This window comes from Macrobrachium rosenbergii, chromosome 17 (genome assembly GCF_040412425.1).
Source record: "Macrobrachium rosenbergii isolate ZJJX-2024 chromosome 17, ASM4041242v1, whole genome shotgun sequence".
In the NCBI taxonomy this organism is placed as follows: Eukaryota; Metazoa; Arthropoda; class Malacostraca; order Decapoda; family Palaemonidae; genus Macrobrachium; species Macrobrachium rosenbergii.
In genome coordinates this window covers 9,623,770-9,646,269 of record NC_089757.1, presented here as the reverse complement: position 1 = coordinate 9,646,269, position 22,500 = coordinate 9,623,770, and the positions used below count along the sequence as shown (strand labels likewise).

The 22,500-nt window shown below is 34.6% G+C and overlaps 1 protein-coding gene and 1 long non-coding RNA gene across 3 annotated transcripts in view; one reads left to right on the top strand and one right to left on the bottom strand.

Annotated features, from left to right (window-relative positions):
* The window catches only part of WDR79 (WD repeat domain 79), an 18,771-nt gene extending 813 nt beyond the window's left edge, over positions 1–17,958 (top strand). For both annotated transcript variants that reach the window (XM_067119582.1, XM_067119583.1), the window contains exons 2-11: positions 4,023–4,505; positions 5,085–5,179; positions 6,373–6,499; positions 10,095–10,181; positions 10,410–10,546; positions 12,063–12,146; positions 13,717–13,832; positions 16,004–16,133; positions 16,738–16,864; positions 17,624–17,958. In XM_067119582.1, coding sequence (XP_066975683.1) covers positions 4,045–4,505; positions 5,085–5,179; positions 6,373–6,499; positions 10,095–10,181; positions 10,410–10,546; positions 12,063–12,146; positions 13,717–13,832; positions 16,004–16,133; positions 16,738–16,864; positions 17,624–17,789 — 1,530 coding nt within the window. In that variant the 5' untranslated portion in view covers positions 4,023–4,044 and the 3' untranslated portion in view covers positions 17,790–17,958. The remainder of the gene's footprint in view (positions 1–4,022; positions 4,506–5,084; positions 5,180–6,372; positions 6,500–10,094; positions 10,182–10,409; positions 10,547–12,062; positions 12,147–13,716; positions 13,833–16,003; positions 16,134–16,737; positions 16,865–17,623) is intronic.
* LOC136847723 (uncharacterized) overlaps positions 1–22,500 on the bottom strand; it is a 211,198-nt gene that overhangs the window by 39,861 nt on the left and 148,837 nt on the right. The gene's annotated exons all lie outside the window — the stretch shown is intronic.

Sequence of the window (22,500 nt, the reverse complement as noted above, 5' to 3'; positions counted from 1 at the left end):
ACCCTGGACTCTGGGCAAAACCCTTACTCTGAGCACAACCCTGGACTCTGGGCACAACCCTTGACTCTGGGCACAACCCTGGACTCTGGGCAAACCCTGGACTCTGGGCAAAACCCTTACTCTGAGCACAACCCTGGACTCTGGGCACAACCCTGGACTCTGGGCAAAACCCTTACTCTGAGCACAACCCTGGACTCTGGGCACAACCCTTGACTCTGGGCACAACCCTGGACTCTGGGCAAAACCCTTACTCTGAGCACAACCCTGGACTCTGGGCACAACCCTGGACTCTGGGCAAAACCCTTACTCTGAGCACAACCCTGGACTCTGGGCACAACCCTTGACTCTGGGCACAACCCTTGACTCTGGGCACAACCAGTGAGAAACTATACATGAGAACAATCTTGGATTGTGAGTGACGCACTGGTGTAGGACTGAATTTACTTTGAAAAATTTATGATTTACGAAAGAATTTGGGTTGTCAAAGCTGTAGATTGTTTAGAAAAGTACTGTTTCCAACATTTGGCAACATTCTGAACAAGTTGTCATTAAAGTTTTTCCAATATTTTTGGAATTTTTTTGAGGTAGCTTATACCCCCTTGCAAGTAATCCCTGTACTTAGGCTACTAGTTTAAAGTAGGCTACTCAGCTAGGCTTCAAGATATCTAGGTTAGGCTGACCCAAAACAATGTAAGTTAGGGTAGACTACCTCAACCTAATTTACCTTACAAGTTTGTCTTTATTCCAAGCGTAGCCTAAGCCTATGTAGGCTAAATGTGCCAACATAGGCTAAATGTACCATATTGCCACAGGGTTAGGTAAAACCTTTAATGGTAGGCTATTTTGTTCATTCCATTACTTAAATTAATGGCATATACTTTAATAAGTTTCCTGTAGAGTTTCAGGTATTTACTGATTGCTTTGCTTTCCATCTGTACCAATTGCTCTATCTGTCCACTATATATATGGTGCAACTTGTGACATCACTGCATAGTTGGGCATGTGTGATATTGCATAATTTTCTGTAGAATAGGTCTTTTAATATTTAATGTTGTATGTTCATCATGTGTTATGTGGTAACATCATGATGCTTCCATATCATTTTGATACCGAGTTACTCTTCAGCCAAGGTTGAGAATAGTTGGTACTATTGTATTTTGTCCCTGAAGCTGAGAAATGACACACAGTAGTCTGTACATTGTCATGAAGTGAGTTCTTAGAGAGTTTACAACAAAGGTGTTAATTCCAAACTTGTGAAATATGGATTTATGATAGTTTTTTATGTGATCCTAACAAATATGATAATGATTTCAGTTGCAATGCTTGATTAACCTATTAAAACCCCCATGTCTGACAAGTGGGGAAATCCCAATGAGAAACTATACCTTTTGGGTCAGGTTAAGTAAATAGGACCTGGTGTCCTAAGTGGGGTTAGGTTAAGAATGTCAGGTGGTAATTTATCCTTGTTTTTTTACTTATTGCCCCCTCCCATAAATACCAGTTCCCTACTGGAACCTCTTGCCCATTACTGTTAGATATACTGTAGAGGAGCGTGTTGTAGTGTGTTGTCCAAGTGTTTCATATTGAAATGAATATTAAAATCTAAGTCATAACAGAAACTTATCAGGAAAACCATATTTCGTTAATTTCACACTGGACATTATCATTGTGAATATTTACCCCTTTTAACCAGCTCTAGGCTAACCTACAAATCTAAGGTTTGTGCTGTGAGCTGAATACAGTATACTAAATTAAGGATTACAGAAGACCAATTTTTCTTATCTTCAAATGAAATTTTTAGAAGGGGACAATGGGAAATTTTTTTCTAAGTGCATTAGTTACTTTTTTCAAAATAGATTGCTTAATTTTGTGAGGCCAGTCTAGGCCTTCATTGCACTACAGCACTGCATTCTGTACCTATGAAATAAACTCAGCTTTTCATAACTTATTTTAAATCTATATACTGTATAGACTACTAATTATCGGGAGCTGTGCTTCAGGTCACTGTGCATAGTGGGGCCTGTTTTAATTTAAGTAAAATATACTGTATATAAATTCAACACTTATAAGCATGAACTGAAGTAAATTCGTATTCTCTACGATAGTATTAGTGTTTTGTGCCAACCTGCTGTTTGTCCTAGCCTAGGTTAGAATCCTGGCATGGGGCAAGAGTTTTAATAGATCAGTATCAAACTTTGAAACTTGGAAAAATTCACAAATTTAAGAATAAATATATTTAAGAAATCCACATACAGTTTTGGAGCACCATGCTCCCTCTTCAGTGTGGGGACACTAAAACCCAACTGCAATTCATTATGAGTGAAGTTAACAAAGTTAAGTATACCTTAGTTTAACCAGACCACTGAGCTGATTAACAGCTCTCCTAGAGAGGGCTGGCCCGAAGGATTAGACTTATTTTACGTGGCTAAGAACCAATTGGTTACTTAGCAACGGGACCTACAGCTTATTGTGGAATCCGAACCACAAGTTTAATACATGAAATATCAGTAACTAATAAAACAGGCTAATTTCATGGGAAAATTGTTGTTGTTATTTAAACAGGACATAAAAGAAATAATCTGTCAAGTTAAGGAACAGTTATTGAGGAGTAAACAAAATAAACAAGAACATAAAAAAATTGAATACAGTGAACCCCCCGTAGCCTATTCGCGGGGGATGCGTCCCACACCCCCCAGCGAATGGGTCAAATCCGTGAATGCTTAAAACCCCTCTAAAAACACTTAGAACTGCCCATTTTGATAGCTTAAACACAGAAAAACCCTGTAAAAATGCTTATACCTGAATATTTTAATAGTTTTATCACAAAAAGTGCATTTATTCATGAAAATTATATGAAAATACAGTAATTAGTGAATATTTCTCAGTGAAAAATACCGCAAATTGGCGAATTTTTCGCGAATGATGGCTAGATATGTTCCACAGAGAAACCCGCGAATGCGTGAGTCCGCGAACGTTGACAACGCGAATACAGGGGGTTCACTGTAATATTGTTTGGGTCATAACAATGAATTATTATCTTTTGGATATTCCACAATAACTGGTGCTTAACTTGACATTCCTTAAATGCCCTCTTTACATAATAACAATGCCATTCCCATTAAATTAGCCTGTTTTATTAGTAACTGATATTTCAGGTATTATATTGTTATTTCTTCTTTCTCCCCTAGTTAGTATCACTCATCATGGAATGGAATGGATTATAGAATTTAGGCCAAAGGCCAAGCACTGGGGCCTATGAGGTCAATCGGCACTGAAAAAGAAATTTTAAGTAGAAAGGCTTGAAAAGTGTAACAGGAGGAAAACATCACAGTTGCGCTATGAATCATTTGTTAGGAGAGGGTGGAAAGAAAGCTGGAAGAAAGAGACTGTGAACAGAGGTACACCAAAAGGAATAAAAGGGGTTGCAGCTATAGGCTGAAGGGACATGGGAAGGAACCTTAAGTAATGCCACCTTAAGTAATGCCACCTTAAGTAATGTCTACAGTGCACTGACGGCACTACAGTATCCCCCTACGAGGTTCACTCATGGTGAATTGTAGTTAGGTTTTAGTGACTCCATACTGAAGAGGGAGCATGACTCTTCAAAAGTAGATGTTGATTTCTTAAATATATTTGTTCTCCTATTTGTTTTTTTTCTTTTTCAAGGAGGAGTTTCCTTACTATATTCTTAAACTTAGATTCTAAGTATTCCATAGATAATGCATCAAAAAGAATATTAGAAAATTGAGAAGTTATGATTCTTTTTTATGTTGGTTATTATAATCATGTTTGATAATATATTTTCTAGGGGTTTAATAGGTGCATGTAATGGTGAATATGTTAATTAAGTTTTCAGTATGATCCTGCTTTTGCAAAAGCTACCTTGATATTGTTTGCAAGAGTATAATTGTTGTAAACACAACAAATTTTGCATAAATTTATACTGTGCTAGCCATTTATGTTAACTGGTGGGTCAGTATCGCAAAAAGCAATTTGGGTTTATTGTAAACTTGATTTTTCAGCCCTGAAACTGGTTTAATCATCATGGAACAGGACGAGCAAGAAGATCCAGCTTTAGCCGCAAAAAAAGCAGCTTTGTTGGCGTTTTTAGATGCACCTTCAAGTGTTAATGGTCATGGTGATTTTCAAGAAGCTTATCTAACTCCTTCTGTCTCAGAGGGTAGTGGTAAATCAGAAACCTCAGTGCAAAACTGTACGTTACAAAGTGTAGAACAGATGGAACAGGGAAATGGTATTCCCTCCACAATGCATGCATCAAGTCCTGAAGCTGACTGTCATAAAAACTCTGAATTTATTTGTGTAGATAGTGAATCACCTAACACTGCATCAAGTCCTGAAGCTGACTGTAATAAAAACTCTGAATTTACTTGTGTAGATAGCGAATCACCTAACATTCAGGAAGAGATATTTGCTCCACTGTTGGCTCTTAATTTTGAAAAAGAATTCCAGTCATCTGAGGATAACTTCACTAAAGGTTGCAAATGGTAAGTGTATGGCATATTTCATGTTTTCTAGTGGTGCAGAAATTTGAGTACTGTTCGCACATACAGTAAACCTCCCTGTATTCGTGGGGGATGCATACCACACCCCCCTCCCCCTCGCGAATAGCTAAAATTCGTGAATACTTAAAACCCCTCTAAAAACACTTAGAACTGCCTATTTTGATAGTTCAAACACAAAAAAAAACTCTAAAAATGCTTATACCTCAGTATTTTAATAGTTTTATCACAAAAAGTGCATTTAGTCATGAAAATATGAAAATACAGTAATTAGTGAATATTTCTCAGTGAAAAATACCGCAAATGGGCGAATTTTCCATGAATAATGTGTATATACATTCCACAGAGAGATCCGCGAATAGGTGAGTCCGTGAATCATGAGACCGCGAATACAGGGGGTTTACTGTAATTTAATTTTTACAGACTTGAAAATACCAGTCTCTGTAACTGATGATTCTTGTTAGTTCATAAGATATCGCAGCATTATCTTTAATCAGTGTGTAAATACTAACTTGTTCTATAAAATTAAGAAAAAAAGTAATGACAATATATTTGTGTTGGCAGGTCTCCAGATGGTTCTTGCTTACTTGTTGGAAGTAATGACAAAATGCTTCGGATATTCAACCTCCCATCACGGGTAGCATGTGGTGATATTCAAGGTAGTCCACCAATGTTTAACTTCTGTTTGTTATTTATTGTGGATGAGTTAAGTTATTTTTATAGTTCGTTCAAAAGTGTAGACTTTTAAAACTTATTTTTAGATCCATATGTAAAGAAAATATGGAAGTTAGAATGTAGCTATGTGGACTACTTGTATGAAGATTTTTATATGAAACAAATAACATAATGTGTATAATTTCATAACTTTCTGGAATAATTTCATATCTTTGAATAAATTAAAAGAAGATTTTGTTGCTCTGTTCTCAGTGCTGCACCGTTTATCTGTTTGTGCATTATGTTTATACAGTAATTACATAAAGCAGATCAGTGTAAACATCATTTTGGAAAAAAAAATTTATAACAGGTTAAATCATTACTAAAATTTAAAGTTTAATTTAGATTTCCCATCAGCACAAAAACAAGGTGAAAGAAGGATCAGTATTATGTTTATGTGCTTGCATACATTCCCTGTTATTGTGGAAAAGCCATAAATTTCAGTTTGGCAACAAAACTAAGACCATCCATAGTATATTTCAGTTGGTACTAGTTTTGAAGATTTTTGACACAGTTGAATAGCCTTATCATGAAAACCTGGCTTACTAGTCATAGCTCACTCTCATTTTACTTATACTGCTGTTTCTTACATTTGTACTTTACACATATGGAGTTCAGAGCCTTCTTCTATTTTGTTTCTTCGTCCTTTAGTTAGTTAGTTATAAATGATTTGTTTAACCAGACCTCTGAACTCTTTTAGGGTTCTTCTCGGGCTGGGAAATCTTACTAGCAGTAAATGTGCCATCATTGTTCTGTGTTTCACACAATTATAGATCCATTATCTATTTTATCTCACCATAGACGTGAGGGGTCTAGTAGGAGAGTGAATGGGCAAGCTTTAATAAGTACAGGTTGGCTCTTTGACTAAGTAGGTGGCATCAATAACTTGGACGTATCATGACGGAATACTACAGTATTTTTTTAGGGTGTAGGAGTGGGTGGGCAGAGGGAACCATTTCTACTCCATGGCCAAATGAGCTAAACAGATAATTTTTTTGATAAGACTTGATATTTTGAACATTGCGCAAAGACTCAAGTCTTCCCGTAATTATGATGCTATACTATGTAGCTGCTGTAGGTTAAAAGATTATAGATCTGAATGTAAAACAGAACTTTCAAGTGAAATTTAATATTTCAGATGAGAGCTGGTTTTTTGAGGAGTCTTCAAAACACATCAACCCTGCTTTAACCATGAAAGAGGGAGAGTGTATTTATGACTATACCTGGTATCCAGCAATGCATTCGAGTGATGCACAGTCATGTTGGTGAGTTTATATGGATGTGCAAGAATTTGTTGTGTTTAATGAATAGCAATGAATGTCTTGTATGACTGAAGCAGTAATTGTGTACTTCTTCAGTTCTGTTATACATATTGTTTCATGTACTCATTATTAGTTGATAATGTGTTATTAGCAAAGTGACTCATGCCATGACATTCATAAGTGAACTGATCCAAGTTCATAATTTGCAGTAATCCACAGGATATTTTAATTTTATAGTGTGCAGTATGTCAATTGTAGATGTACAGAGGTGCTGTAACATTCAGTAATGGAAGGGTTTATGTATGTTAAGATGTTCTTATGAATTACAAGTATACTGCTTATAGTGATGCCATTATGCTTGGTCAAAGACTGAATTATCACCTATAATAATCAAAGTGGTAGGTAAGGAAAGTTGAGGTAGCCCCAGGTAAGGCAAGCTTAATCGATTAACTGACCTGACGTTACATTCACTGTTGTACATGGCTAGGTCATCGGCAAACTTGCAGTGGTGTTCACTTTACCTGTTTAATATCTATTATTAGTTCATCATTGCTTTTCTTTAGCTTAACTGTCATACAAAGGTGATTGGTATTCAAGTTAGGGGTTCTTGTGTTGCCTGTGAAGTCGGTCTGTAGTATATGGTCTTATCACTAACCTTATATATTATGTATCCTGTGCCTCTATTTTCTTTATGCCACTCTAGACTGAGTACATGTTTGGCCATTTATGTCATTTAGTAACAGCTAAAACTTGTTTTGATCATCATTTCTTCAAGTGCCCAGATCATACTACTAAGTAAAGTATAATTAAGGCTGTTGAAAATCTTGGCAGTTTCTTTTGGGGTTCACATCTTTTAATTTGGCTATTCTTTTTTTAAACTGAATATTTTGTAGTGACTACCAAAGTTAGACTTCTGTACTTTCCTAATGATGGCGAATGGGGAGTGAAATACAAGTGATAGAACCATTCATAACATTGAATGTTGTACTGACATTTTTCTAAATGAAGTACTGACCTTTCCGAAGTACAAACATGAACTGTTTACAGTGTACTGTAGTTTTATCACAGGAGCCAGTAAATAGTTAAAGTATCTTTATTGTGAAACAAAACAGTATCTTATGGATGGTTTAGCTTTGTCTTGAATGTTTTGAAAATGCATAGCTTTCTTCACAAATAAATTCATGCTTTCTTGGCAGAAAATATGAAATTCAACAATAACAGCATTGTAGTTTGGTTAATATTCTCTACTTGAGTAATGTGACTTGGTGTTTATATGAAATATAAATGTTATTGTATTACTTTTAATAGCAGTAATTGTCTAATCTGGTCTTATTTCATGAGGATACTTATTAATGAAGTTCATCTGTTTGTTTTTCATATTGTATCATTCTTCATGTTGTCTTTTCACTCCTGTTCATTATTTGAAATAACTATTGTATTTAATTATCAGATTTTTTTAACTAGATATCTTTTAATTTTGTAATCGTACATGCAATAGTGTGTTACTATCCTGGCTATAGGGTATATGCTTAACTGTCTTGGCTTTGCTGGTTGTCTGCTACTTATCAATTCATTCTTTTCTGTCATGGCTGTATGTTGTGTGTGACTTAGTTGTAATTACCACCCATATACGGACTGATGTTGGTAGACATGGGTATTTTCTTTTTGTTCCATTCTTTGTTCTCTGCTTTCTTTTTGGTGGTCTGTGGTATTCTTTCAGATGCAGGGATATGGAGTACAGTACTGCAAGTACTGTACTCTCTGAGTGTAGACCTACCAGAGTGATGGCCAGTTGTAAATTCATGGTCACTGCAGATTCCCACTCATTTTCTTATGCAACATGTTATGGGGTAAACATGAGATACAGTGATACTGCATTAAATACAAAACTCACAATGTTATTTTGAGAGTAAGTTTCATATAATCTATTGCTGCAGGACCTTTTATTTGCATTGTAGGGCAGTGGGTGTCTGTAGTACTGTAGATAAAGCATTTAATCACTGAGGGTATGTTATGATGTTTGGTGGCTGTTTCTTCCTTCTTCCTTAAGGTCATATAAAGGTACTACTTTGGCAAAAATGCATCTTAGTTTAGCAAAAACTATTTAATGATTTCAGCTTCAGGAAGGTTGCCTAGCAACAGAGCTTCTAAAAGCTGTGGAATCTGCCAGGAGAAAAGGCACACATGTGTCAGTGTGTAAAGTTGTGATGGTGACTAACATAGACGAGTTGCTGGATATAACTTACTGATGTCCACAATCAGACAAGTTTTGGTAAAGGTGTGGCTGACTCAGTCATGAGATTTTGGGCATTATAGGCATTATAAGTGGTCACCAGCCATCAGCCTGAACCCAATCTTGAAGGATCAACTGCTGTGAAGACCAGTTTACCTTTAGATTTTGTAAGGAGGACACTGCATTGGCAAACTACTTATTCCTAGACAGACTAGATTCCCATTACCTTTGTGTTTTACAGTACCCAAATCCCTGGGTAGGTTAAAAAGATTTTATTTGCACTTTGATTACAAGAAAAAATGGTGATTACAAAAAAAAAATGAGGAGAAGAGCAGGGAAGAAACTAGACACACTCGAGTGTTGGAAGACTGACTTGGTGGCCATGGCAGGACTTCTCAGAAAGCTTGGTAGACCATGCTGATTACAGATGTTGCAATTAGCTTCTGACCATTTTATTCAAGTCTCAGTAGTGAGAGTGTAAAGATGACTCTAGAACTAAGTCAAGCTCAACTGCTGTGAGGATCAGTTTGCCTCTAGATTTTTTGAGGAGGATATTGCATTGGCAAACTGCCTATTCTTAGATAAATTGAAAATTGAATCCCCATTACCTTTGCATTTTACACTACCCAAATCCCTAGATAGGAAAACAAGACTAAATTTGTGCTTTGGTTATAAGAAAAATGAGGAGAAGAGCAGGAAAAAAACTAGACATACTTGAGTGTTAGAAGACTGACATGGTGACCATGGCAGGACTACTCGGAAAACTTGGCAGATCATGCAGCTTCTGACCACTTTATTCAAGTCTCAGTAGTTAGAATAGAAAGATGGCCACATAGCTAAGTCAAGCTTCGGAGTCATTCATCCATCTACCTCTGGTATAGCAATCTGTCATAAAAAAAAAATGTGACAGTTTGAAATTTGCATAAACACTGATTTTTTAAAAATCTTCTTCATTTTAACGTGCTTTTTCCCATTTTTATATGGGGTAAGCACGGTGCCTTCTTTTTTTGAAGGACTTTGATTTGGCGTTGGGGTAGGCCGTAGCCTTTAAAAATATTTTTTTTTATTTTATAAACACAGTCATAGATGCAAGTAATTTTATTATTATTTTATTCATTGCCCATTTCCTGACAGCTGCTATTGGAAAATGTCATTTGGTTTGTAGACAAGAAAAAAAGGGAAAAATTGACTCTGCCAAGACGTAGGACTACCACTACTAGGGCATTACTCACCAGTTGGCTATGTAATGCTTTCCTAGTGTTGAACTAGTACAGTAATTTTACACTGCCACTTTGCTTAGACATCAATATTAATAGGTGTGTACTTAAGGACCATGATGTTCAAAAATTTTTTGATTTTATCAAGTTTTGCAGTAACTTGCCGTGGATGTCCAGTCCACCTGTGGGATGCTTGGCATGGCAAGCTCATCTGTAGTTATCTACCATACGATCAGTAAGTTGTTTAAATCCACTTTTTACTTTAAGTTACTGGTATAGTTGAGATATAAAGACTTGTATTGTTTTCCCACCAATTTCTTCTGCGAGACTGTCATGTATTCTCAGTTCAGAAACTGCATTCAGTACCTTGTCTTACAACTGCAATATTGCATTATAGTAACTAAAGGCAATGTCACTGTTAATTTGTATTGTTTCTCTATCTGGATTACCTCTTCCTTTACAGCCTTGATCAGCTTGTTGCGGCTTACAGTATTGCTTTCAATTTAGATGGCTCAAAGCTCTTTTGTGGTTTTAATAAAGCCATCAGGATATTTCAAGTATCTCGACCTGGCAGAGAATTTGTTAAAATTGATGCAAGAGGTAGAGTATAGATTTTAAATGTTGTTGTGTTGAGAGCTTACATCTTCACTCATTTTTATTGTACAACTGTAAGATAAAAACTGGTATTTCATATTTTAGTAAAATAGTAAAATTTTTGGAGACCCAATACTCATCTGCAGTAAAACATACTATTCTGTGCTTAGAGAATTTTATTGCTTGCTGTAAATCTTTTTGATGATAGAATGCTGGCTTTGGCCTCATTTTGAAGCCAAACAATGAAAAACAACAAAATTATATAGTCAAAATTGTGTTGAAGTTAGCAGAAAACAGAAATGTTTTTAATTTTTGTAAACGTTAAAAAATGCCTGATTGAGGTTTGTAAATTATCTTTGCACCATTAGAAAATAGAATAAATTCCCTTTGCACTAATGTATGTATTATTGCTATTTTTGCTGTTATTACATATATAACAAATGTTAAGGAAAATACAGTAGGCAAAAAGTTTTATGATTTTCTGTTGTGAACAGCTCTTACATGTGTGGAAGTTAGGGATGAAAGGGTTGAACCATTTCCTAAAATTCTCCAGACATTATCCTAATGTCATCTGATATCAAAATATACATGGCGATCTATAAAAATTTTCTATGTATGACGTCATTGGCTTCATTGCAGTCTCGAGGCTATCCCAAAGGATTTTCAGTCACTTTGAGTAGAATGTGAAAATTAGAGTAAAGTAAACTTAAAGACTGGACAAATTGGTTGGAAGAGACCAAAGAAAACAAATGAAAGATAAAAAGCCGAATAATCCAACTGGGGTCTATACTGTGTACCTGGTGTGATGCCAGGTTACATTTATCAGTCAGTCAGTCAGTCAACTGTTCAATGTGCTATACAAGACATAATGTAAAGTCTATCTTCATATTGGGGATATGCATATGGAATGAGATTTTGTAGTTATCCCAAAAATGATGAAAATGACAAAATTTTCTTGTGAACTGATTGTTACTGAAAAACCAGTCATACTTATGACAAAATTTTCTTGTGAACTGATTGTTACTGAAAAGCCAATCATACTTATTTTTTTCCCTCTTCCTTTGTATATTGTATGAGTATGTTATTGTTTTTTAAAGGGGTCACTGCCTGATGTATGTCTTATAAAGCACACTTTATGCTGTTATTGTTTTTTAAAGGGGTCACTGCCTGATGTATGTCTTATAAAGCACACTTTATGCAGTAATAAATATTCCTATTACTATTAGTGATCTTTTAGTTATTGTGAAAATTTTGTATCAGTAAATTACAAATTTTTGTGAGGCTAGCAAGAAGACTTCTTTGTTAAAGTAGGGGCTAAATTTTGAGTAATTGTAATAATTGTACAACTAGGTGAAAAGGGAAGGATGCAAATGGGTGAAAAATGCCAGGAAAATGTGTAGTTCATGGTCAGATTAAATCTAAAAAGCCTAATGTACATTGTCACACAAGGGTCTGTTTGGGTAAAGGAAATATGCATTTAAAAATTTTTTTAGCATATCTCACTTTTTTTGTTTTTTTGCAGATCAGCCAGGTATCATTTCTTGCATGGCTTTTAATCCTGTCCTGCCATCAGTGTTTGTAGCTGGGAGCTATCTAGGAAATTTAGGTGAGTAACTACTCACTTCTGAACCTCAGTATTGCTGCACAGTAAAATGTTCATACACTTGCTTGTTAGAATGGTTCATTGTCTTTTAATATGAAAAGTACACAAGATAACTAGTTTTTAAAGATACCAGTCACTAATGTAAAAAAATTATTAATTATCTTTAAATATGAATAGTACTCAAGATGATTTTTCAAGTACATAAGATAATTTGTTAAGAAACCAGTCACTAACATAGAATTGTTAATTATCGTGACAAATGAAAGTATGCAAGATGATTTGTATAATAGGGCATCAATCATTATCTTAAGAAAAAGAAGGCACAATATAACAATGCCTATAGGACTAGAGAAGCCTAATTTTAGCCACCAGAGTATATGTGCTGTGTAGGCATGAACTTATTTTTATAATCTTGTGCTGTCAGTTTTTTAATATGTTTCTGATTTTCAGTAAGAACATAGCTGTCACTTTTAGTGTAAAAGCAAATAAAAAATTCAAATACTCAAATATTTTCTGTAAGTTGAAAAACTGAAAATTTATTATATCTTATTACAGATGCTATTATCGTGTTATAATCATTACTTATAATTTAATATTACCAACAAAGCATACTTTTGCTATAACATTCTAACCGGTACCAATTACTAAAGTAAAATAATTTATGATTATCTTAAATTATCTGTAAACATGAACAGTACACAAGATGATTGTTAAAGTAAATAAAATATTATGTTAAGGCATCATGACAAATGAAGGTAAGATCATTTTTACACTTTATTATGGCATCAATCATTATCTTGAAAAAAGGAGGCACATTAGTAATGCCTATAGTTTTAGAGGAGCATAATTTTAGTCACCATAATATATTTGCTGTGTTGGCAGTAACTTATTTATGTTATCTTGTGCTGTCAGTTTTTTAATTTTCAGTAAGAACATAGCAGTCATTTTTTTAATGTAGGAGAAAACCGAAAATTCAAATGCTCAGATCATTTATAAGTTAGAAACTTTGAAATTTTATTATATCTTATCAGATTATAATCATTACTAGATTGTAATTTTATATCACTAACAAAGCATACTTTTGTTGAATGTAACTTTCCAAAAAAACATATTTTTTTTATGTAACTCTTGCAGTGGATGAGCACATATTTCCCTTAGGTTGAAATCTTTTCATTGTGTTATACAGTATTACTGTCCTTGCATGAATTCTGTGTGATATTCACACTTTTTATATAATCCATAATGTCATGAAGAAACTAGTTTTATAATTTGTGCAGTATCACTTCTGTTTTTGACTTTTGCCTAAGTTGCAATACACTCCTAAAATGTTACCTCTCTTTTGACTTTGTTTCATTGTGCAAGTGCACCTTATTTGTGACTGTGCATTATCATTTCTGTGTACAGTGCTGCAGTTGAGCCTCATGCTGAATCAAATCTATATCAATGAGCTCATTGGACTCAGTAGAAATATAATTTGAAAATATCATCTGTTGTGCTGTATTTAGTTTGTACAATGTCAGTATCCCAACAGAATTTTGATGGTGGAATTATTTGTGTTTTCTATGTTTTGCAGGCCTGTATAGTACAGATAGGAATGCGTTATTCTGTCGGATAGATGGCTGTCCAGGGGGCATGACACAGATTCAATTTAGCTCTGATGGTATAAAACTCTTTTCAGGAGCTCGCATGGTAAGCTGGGGTCATGCGAAACCTTTGTTGTTCTAGTCATGTTTTTTATGCTCTTATATAATGTATGCACACTGTAATTCCAATACTGTATTAATTCTCGTGTATAATGCAGCGCGTCCTCAATTTACGGTGATGGATCCATTCCAGCACCATGCCATAAGTTGATTTTCACCGTAAGTCGATTTTTCTCCGTCATCAGTGCTTTAGCGGCGCTTATGGTGCCGTAACTTGATGTTGCATCAAGTTACAGCACTGTAAGCACCGTTAACTTGATGCCTATTCTTGCTGTTCGGTGCTTACAATGCCGTAACTTGATGCAACATCAAGTTATGGCGCTGTAAAACGCCGTTAACGGCACTGAAAAAGTACCATAAGATCGAATTGCCGTAAGTTGAGGATGCCCTGTATAGATACAGTGCGGCATTTTTTTATTCTTTACATTCCTTTTTCTCAAGCTTTGTTCTCTCTTCCAACATATTCCCTCTTGGCATAAAGGAAGATTGTTGTTGGCAACTGCTGTCTTTTGTAGGTAGTCTTTTAAATAACTTTACAAAGTAGATGTAAAATAACTACTTTATAAATTGGAATCTGTCTGTGATCTATCCAGTTCATATTCTTCTGACCTCTTGTTAAGGACAATCAGGTTCTGCCACATTGCTAGGTATGTGTCATGTATAAATGTGATGCAAGAAAAAGCTGAAAACAGTATCAAGATTAAAAATAGTATTAGTGCTAGGAACTACTATTATTAATAAGTAGTTCAACCATACAACCGAGTTAAGGAAACTAACATCACACAGGTCTGGTAATTTGAGTTGGATTAAAGTAATATAATTGTTTTTATCAAAGAAAATTTTTTCAGTTGTCTTCTTGTTAAATACACATTTTTGACAGATTAACAATTACAAAATACTCCTCTTAGCTTATGGTAGCACTTACTTTTATCTGTGTCCCTGAGATATCCTTGTTCTCAAATGTCTCTCTAAAGTTTTAGATGAAACAATGAAAAACTGTAGCATCATATGGCATAATAAAATATTTTGGAGATACGTGTGAAAGATATCTTTCAAGATTAAATGACATGTACATCAAGCTTTAAAGCATGGATTAAAAGGAACAGAAGGACAACAGAGAGAGTAAAAATAGTTTGTAAATAGATGCAAAGATAACAAAGTCACTGATGGAGATGGGAGTAAGGAGTGCCATAAGGAACTCTGAGATAAAGTAAATTTTTAATTGTATAAATATAGCATAATCTCTGTTGTGTGCACATGTGGTAATGTTTATGTTTAAGTAGTAGTGCGTATAATTTCCAGATTAACTGTTTAGTTTTCTTTAATGTGACAATTATAAGTTAAACTTCCACACTGACTTGAAATTTTGGATTGTTGATATATGAAGGACTTTGCAGAAGTCATGTTTGTAATGTTATTTTTTCATAGGTAAAATTACAAAAATACAAAATACAAAAAAAATAAAATTACAAAAATAAAAACATACAGAGTTCTTGTATTTTATTAACTATCAAGGCATACTATCACAGGAAGTATAGTTGTTAGGAAGTAAAGGGGTTGCTGCTTTTTAACTTGAAAATATAGTAATGACAGTAGATAATTTTTTTATGTGATAAGTAATACCATTGATTTTTACCACAACATATTAGTAACACAGTCTCTTTGTCAGTAAAGTCAAGCAAAACTGGATGTTGTAGCTTCTGCAACTGGAATTTCAAATTTACATTTTTTACAGAAATGATGTTTCAGTGCACTGATATTTTCAGTATTTTTTTTTTTAAGAGTTAGTGGATGTATGGTGTTCTCAATTTTGCATGACTAGCTGGTGTTTTATTGTTTATTTTCATAGTTGGTAAAGTTGTTGACTTTCTTTTTCTCCCCATTCTAGTAATTTAGATACTCATTATTTTCTGCACACTTAACTGACTGTCTATACCTGTAAATGCTGAACTTCTTTTAATTGAATCATTGCATTCCTGTAAGCTCTGACAAGTGCTTACAAGAATGTAATGAATAAAAGAAAAAGAAGTTCAGTATAGGCTGGTGTAGACAATCAGTTGAGTGTAAAAAATAATAACTATGTAAATTACTAGAATTGAGAGAAAAAGAAAGTCAACAACTTTCAAAATTGATAACAGTGTGTAATTTTTCTTACAGAACAATAAAATATTGTGTTGGGATCTAAGAAACCCAGGGAAACTACTCTGGTCATTTAGAAGAGAGGTGAAAACTAACCAAAGGATTAGTTTTGATCTTGAGCCACATTCCAATAATTTCCTTGTTTCAGGTAAGAGCCTTGACTTTGCATCTGTTATTTTTCAACAACTTTCTCTCTTATATTTTTAGTCAGAGTGCTTTGAATCTTGTTAACATGTTAGAATTTCTTGTTTTCGTACTGCTTTTTAGTGTCAGGCTGCAATTTAAGACTTCCTCTAGTTCTTAGTATTTTCCTTTTAATATCCTTAAAACCAACTCAAAATAAAACAACCTTTTAGAATTATGAAATGATAAAGTTGTTTTCCAAACCACTGATCTACATTTCTAGGCCCTCAAGGGGCAGGCCAAAGGATTTGGTCTCAAATGTGTATCTCATATTGGGGAAAGACTAAAAAAAAAAAAGTTAGGTAGCTAATGGAAAGAGAGCAAAAAGAACAAAAGTCGGGTAGCTAATGGGAAGAGAACAAAAGGAACAAATGACAAGTTAAAGGTGGAAAGCAGCGCAGATTGGGAATGAGGGGACATTGCCAAGGCCTTCAAGAACTGCCTATAGTGTGTCGGACAGGGCACACCATAATCATGCTTCTTTTAGGGATATAGTGTCTTTTGACTTGTCAGTTATAATGGAATTCTATTACAAACTAGAATTTTTACAAACCACAAAATTTTTGCAGGCACCACAAATGGGTCAGTTCTCAAGTGGAGCTTGCAAGATTTACCATTCTCTGATGGTGATGACCCAGAAATGATCAAGACATCTTCAAAGTTTGTTGCTCATAAAGATTGCTGTAATGGTGTGAGGTAAGTTTGTAATTTTATTAAATATGTATTTAGAAATGTTATATTGTAACTACCTCTAAGTTAAATTATACCAAAAGATATGAAATAGTTCCTCATAACCTAGTGAAAATTGCTCAAGGTGTTCTTTTAAATTTACCTTTCAAATGCATATGTCTGGCCTACGTTTTGGCCATTATTATGTTCTCCGTCTCACCTTTACTGCACCAGTTGAAATCAAGTGCTGTCCTGTAATGCAGTTATAACCACATTAGATTGCATATGTACCATCGTATAATTTCTTTTATATGTATGAATCACAGTCTTAATGCATGTTGGAATGTGGTGATATAATTTTGGGTAAAATATGTACAGTACTATACTGTTGGAAACTATTTTACTGTAGTCAAGACTCCAGGAGATAATGATACATAAAACATAGAAGTTGATGAATGATGACTTTTAGGAGCATATTATTTCCATAGAATGGTACTGTTGGTAGTTTTGAGGAAGTCATTCAATTAGAAAAATTTTGCAGTATATACTGCATATGGAAACTATCCAGATGAAATGGTGACAAGAATTAGTTTTTGTCTATTTGTAGATGGTAAAGGACTTTGATCATGAACAGTCTGCATCCATGAAGTGTTATGTGCTCATTGTGCAGCACCAGGTGTTGTTTTGAATGCAATTTTTGATATCTTAAATTCATGTCCTTTAATTTTTATTATATGTCTATAATATGAAAAATGTTAATATAATTTCTATTTTTCTCACGCACAGTTTAAATCCACATTTCCCAGTATTAGCCACAAGTTCTGGTCAGCGCCACTTCCCAGAGCCACAGTCATTTTCTAGCTCGGACTCCTGCTCCGAAGATGATGGACCCTTATTTTTGTACAGAAAAAACAAATATGAAAATTCTGTTAAATTATGGTGGCTTGGGTGATGTAGAACGAATCTCACTTTCATGGATATTCCTTGTCATGGAATCAATTTTTTCTTCCTTTTTGATAATGAATCTTGGTTAAAATCATTATTGCTCAGGACCACACATTTACCTTAATATAATCAGTAAGCATTTTCATTTTGAGTATTAATAAACAGCAGATGCATAATGATTGTTTTCTTTTCTCAGCATTAAAAATTTGAAATGTAAATTAAACTGATCAATATAGGTGTGTAGAACTTATTTTGTTATAAGAGAAAACTATACTGCAATACATGTACTAAAGATATGATAACTGTATATTTTATACTTTGCATGTTATAGGTTTACGGTCCAAAAATTGGCAGTTTGTTGGTATGTTTATAAAAACTGCTTTTGCAAGTGCCTTGACCACTGTTCCAAGTCTGACCTAATGTTGGAACAAAACAAGTAAAAAATGCGCTGAAGTTTCTTTGGCGCAATCGAGTTTCCTGTACAGCGTATAACCAAGGTCACCGAAAATAGATCAATCTTTCGGTGGTCTCTGTATAATGCTGTATGAGCCGCAGCCCATAAAACTCTCAGACGGCCATGGTGGCCTATGTTGTTGCGTTGCCAGAAGCACGATTATGGCTAACTTTAACCTTAAATAAGATCAAAACTACTGAGGCTAGAGGGCTGCAATATATGTTTGACGATTCGAGGAAGGATGATCAGCATACCAATTTGCAGCCCTCTAGCCTAGTAGTCTTTAAGATCTGAGGGCGGAGAGAAATAGTGTGGAGAGAAAAAGTGCGGAAGGACAGACAAAGCCGGCACAATAGTTTTCTTATGAGAAAACTAAAAATCCAGCCAGGGAGACAACATTTCAAGGGATGAATCACACAGTCTCTTGCAGAGTATGTTCATGTGGTGAATGAATGACTAAAGGAATAGTATCTATTATTTTTCATCTTTAGTGAATGGGCACTGGGAAGATGTCTGGAGATATGTTATGATAATTTTACTGTTTCATCTTTATGGAAATAGGTACATTTTTTCCTTACTTGGTTCGTGAATGTAGACTGATTAGCTTTTGTGCAATGTGTCAAACCTTTTTGGCTTGTATCATAGTTATGTGTTGCTCATTTTTATACATTTTTCGTTTACTCTTGAAATGCATAGACATTCCTAAAGGGCAATTTACATGTGCAGTAAATGCATATCTTACATTAACACTTAACACTTACATCAAATGTTAAGTCTTGGTTTGTGTTTTCAGGATATTATCTTGTTTGAGAAGTCAGATACTCAGCCTAAGTAGTTAAGCCTGAAGAAGTGATAAGGTTCAAACATTAATATAGATCGGAGCAGTTGCTCTTAGATACAGCATAGTCCTAAAGGATTATGAGGATAAAAAAAATTGCCTAATAGCATAAGAATAACTCTTTCATTATTTTTCTCATATATGTAGACACTACAATGATAAGATATGCAAATACCACTCAGGCCTGACTGAAGAAGGAAAGATACAAGAAAATGGGAGGAACAGATCTCATAGTGAGCAACGCATACAAAGAATCCAAGCCGTAGAGATAGCTGAAAAAAAGTTGAATAAAACATATTGACTTACTAACATCCACAGCATAGTTATGAAGACCCTGGACCAAGTACATTAGGCAACATGATAAAAAGGACAAAATATATAAGCCGAAGCAGTTGAGAAAATATTGAGATTGAAAAAGTAAGAATAAGGGAACAAGTAATACTTGAAAGAAAACTTAAAAATATGTCAGATCACTAAGTATTTTTAAGTGGGCTAGGCAAAGTTACTTATTACTCATGACAAATGCAATAGTAATTTCAGAAAAAGGAAGTATGAAAATACCTTTGAAATAAGATTTTGGCATACTGTACTGTACTATCAAATATTGTATTCCAAAAGTTTTAAGAGAGAGAAAGAGAGAGAAAGAAGAATTCAGATCGCAAACTGTGCTAAAACCAAGAAAGTTAACATGAGTAAGTGGTGGCAATATACCATGACAAACGATCAAGAGTGAAGACAAGCAGTCATATTAGAAGAATCTGAAATATGAGTTGGTGCCCATGAAAGATCAGCACAGTTCTTTGTTGTCTATTATAGTACTGACTGAAGCTACAGGAAATAAGAGAAAACTGAAAATCAACAAAAACCAAACCAAGCTTCTGGTGACCAGACAGGGAGCAAAGGGTAATGTCCAGTCTAGACAGTGGTTTTGTGGGTACTGCAGGTGTGGTATAGGTATGAATTAATATGTATCTAGTGTAATAGATAGTTGACAGGAAATGTACAGGATGGCAAATTTTTATTGTAATACAGTAAAGCTTTTTTAATGTTCACAATGTCTGCTAAGACTTAATATGGAGAGAAGAGGAGGATTGAGGTACAAGATTTCTCTTTTCCTGGAAATACATTGGATTGCAAAGCTGAGAATGCATTAAGAAAAAAAAAAGATTAGCATCAAATGGGATAAAATGAAGGAAGACTACTAGACTGTTGATAAATAATAGTACTGTACTGTATCTGTTAATCAAGAGAGTAACATTTATGACGTAGGTATATGATGTGCTTTCTTCACATTGGGGACAAGGTTACTTGAAAATGGAGCCTTTGAAGAAGTGAGGGTACCTGTTACTAAAGTCTAAGACTCTTGGCTTGGGTGGATTATGAAAGCCATATTACAAGTAAATTAGTAGTTGACAGATGTGGTCGGAGGCTGAAAAATAAACTGAGATTATGACAAATGAAATACTTTGGACATGTGTTGAGAAGGAAAGAGAAGTTAGTGAGAGTTATGATAGTTACGGAAGTAGCAGGATGACAGCCAGTGGGAAGGTCCATAAAATCACAGAGAAGGGACATTGATGATGTAGCCCAAATAGAACTTCAAGCAGAAATTACAAAGTACAGAAGAGATTAGGAAGAACTCATTAGACAGGTAACTGTGAAGGGAAAACCTGAGGTAAGAATGTTATGAATATTCAGTTAAAATACAAACCATCCAGCTTAAGCTGCTGACCAGTTATGTTGTTCAGCAGAGTAAGCAAAAGGTATTTATTTTTAATAGTTATTGCTTTAATAGTTATTTATTAATTGTGCTGCACAAGTAATCTGTTCAATTCCTTAGCAATATTCTCCAAAAAGTTTAAAGCATTCAGTAACCTTGGCTGAATTACTGATTTAGACAAATACACACAGACGCACACACAAACACACACACACACACACGTGTGTCAGTGGTGTATTTATGTTTGAGAAAGAGATTTTTCTTTAGCGTCTTGCCGGTGGCCCCCAGTCGTTTTTCAAAGCAAGTAGGTCAAGGATCAAAGGAAATTTATGGTCACCAATTCGGTTGTCACTTGCTTTTTCATTAGTAGTGAATAAAAAAAAAGTTTTGTTAAAAGAACCATGACCTGGTTCATGTGTGAATACAGAATATACAGAGAGCCCATTTTATATTACTGTTGACTTTATCAGAAAGAAAGTCTTATGTCCTATAAGATAAAAGATAAAATCCAACCGATCTCAGTTCTTATCTGAAGCGGAATTCCTTTCCTCATAACGCATTTTTCATGCTGAAATATGTATAGATGTTTATCGATTGACATTTTACGCTTTCATTCTTTTGAAAATGAGTCAACCTTTCCAAACGTAGGCTAAGATTCCACGCATTATCTCCGGTGGCATTAAAAAATCCTTGAGACTTTTTTCCTTAAGAAATCTGATTCGCCCCAACATTTTTGAAGAGCTTTTCAAATTAGTAAGACTCTACTACCTTATCATTTCCAAGAAAGCGAGGCCTTGAATTTGGGTTACTGTCAAGTCGAAGGATAGATTGAGGTCGTTTTAAATAACAAGCGAAATGCCATGCTAAGCTAAAAGCTTAGCATGATTTGTGAATGCAAGTATTCACAAATCAGGATTTATTTTCGAACACCATGATTTAAGGTAATATTCTCTAAGCTATTATAACAATATTTCATTTTGATACAACTGTCATGCGAATGATTCACAGAGAGTCATAGACAATAAAAAGCACTGATAGAGAGACAGATAATAATAATAATAATAATAATAATAATAATAATAATAATAATAATAATAATAATATTCTCAATCTTGTTAAAATAATAGGCATGAAGTCATAAAAATACTACGTAACACATGCACAACAATTATGATAAATCTGAATCTTCAAGAACTTTAAGTACAACAAATCTATAAACATCATTCAGCAGTTTAAAAAACCTTCAATAATTTGCAGTATAGGTACACTGAGAAAAGACTTCCACGTTGCTCTACTCGGTACTCCAAGCTGAATATTTGTACGAAGTAAATGAAAATAAGACGGGTATAAAAAAAATTAGTTAAGAAAAAGGACCAGTGCCGAATTGGGTCAGCTGTTTCAAAATGGTAACTTAACCTTGATTTGTTCAACTAACAAAACTCGCAAATGTCTCCATATTCGATCAGTTACTGAAATTCGTGACTTAACCACACTGGACGGGGAAAGGAAATTTGTGGCTTAAACCAAATCGGACCACTTAATAAAATCAGTTAACGAATCTTAGGATTTAAACAAAATGGCGTCAGTTAACACATCTTGAGATTTAAACAGAACTGTTTCAGTGAACGAAACTCGAGGTCTTGGCTACCAACGTTTGATTTGATGTGCAGTTGTTATCGGTTTGAAACAAAAAGTGACGCACTCAA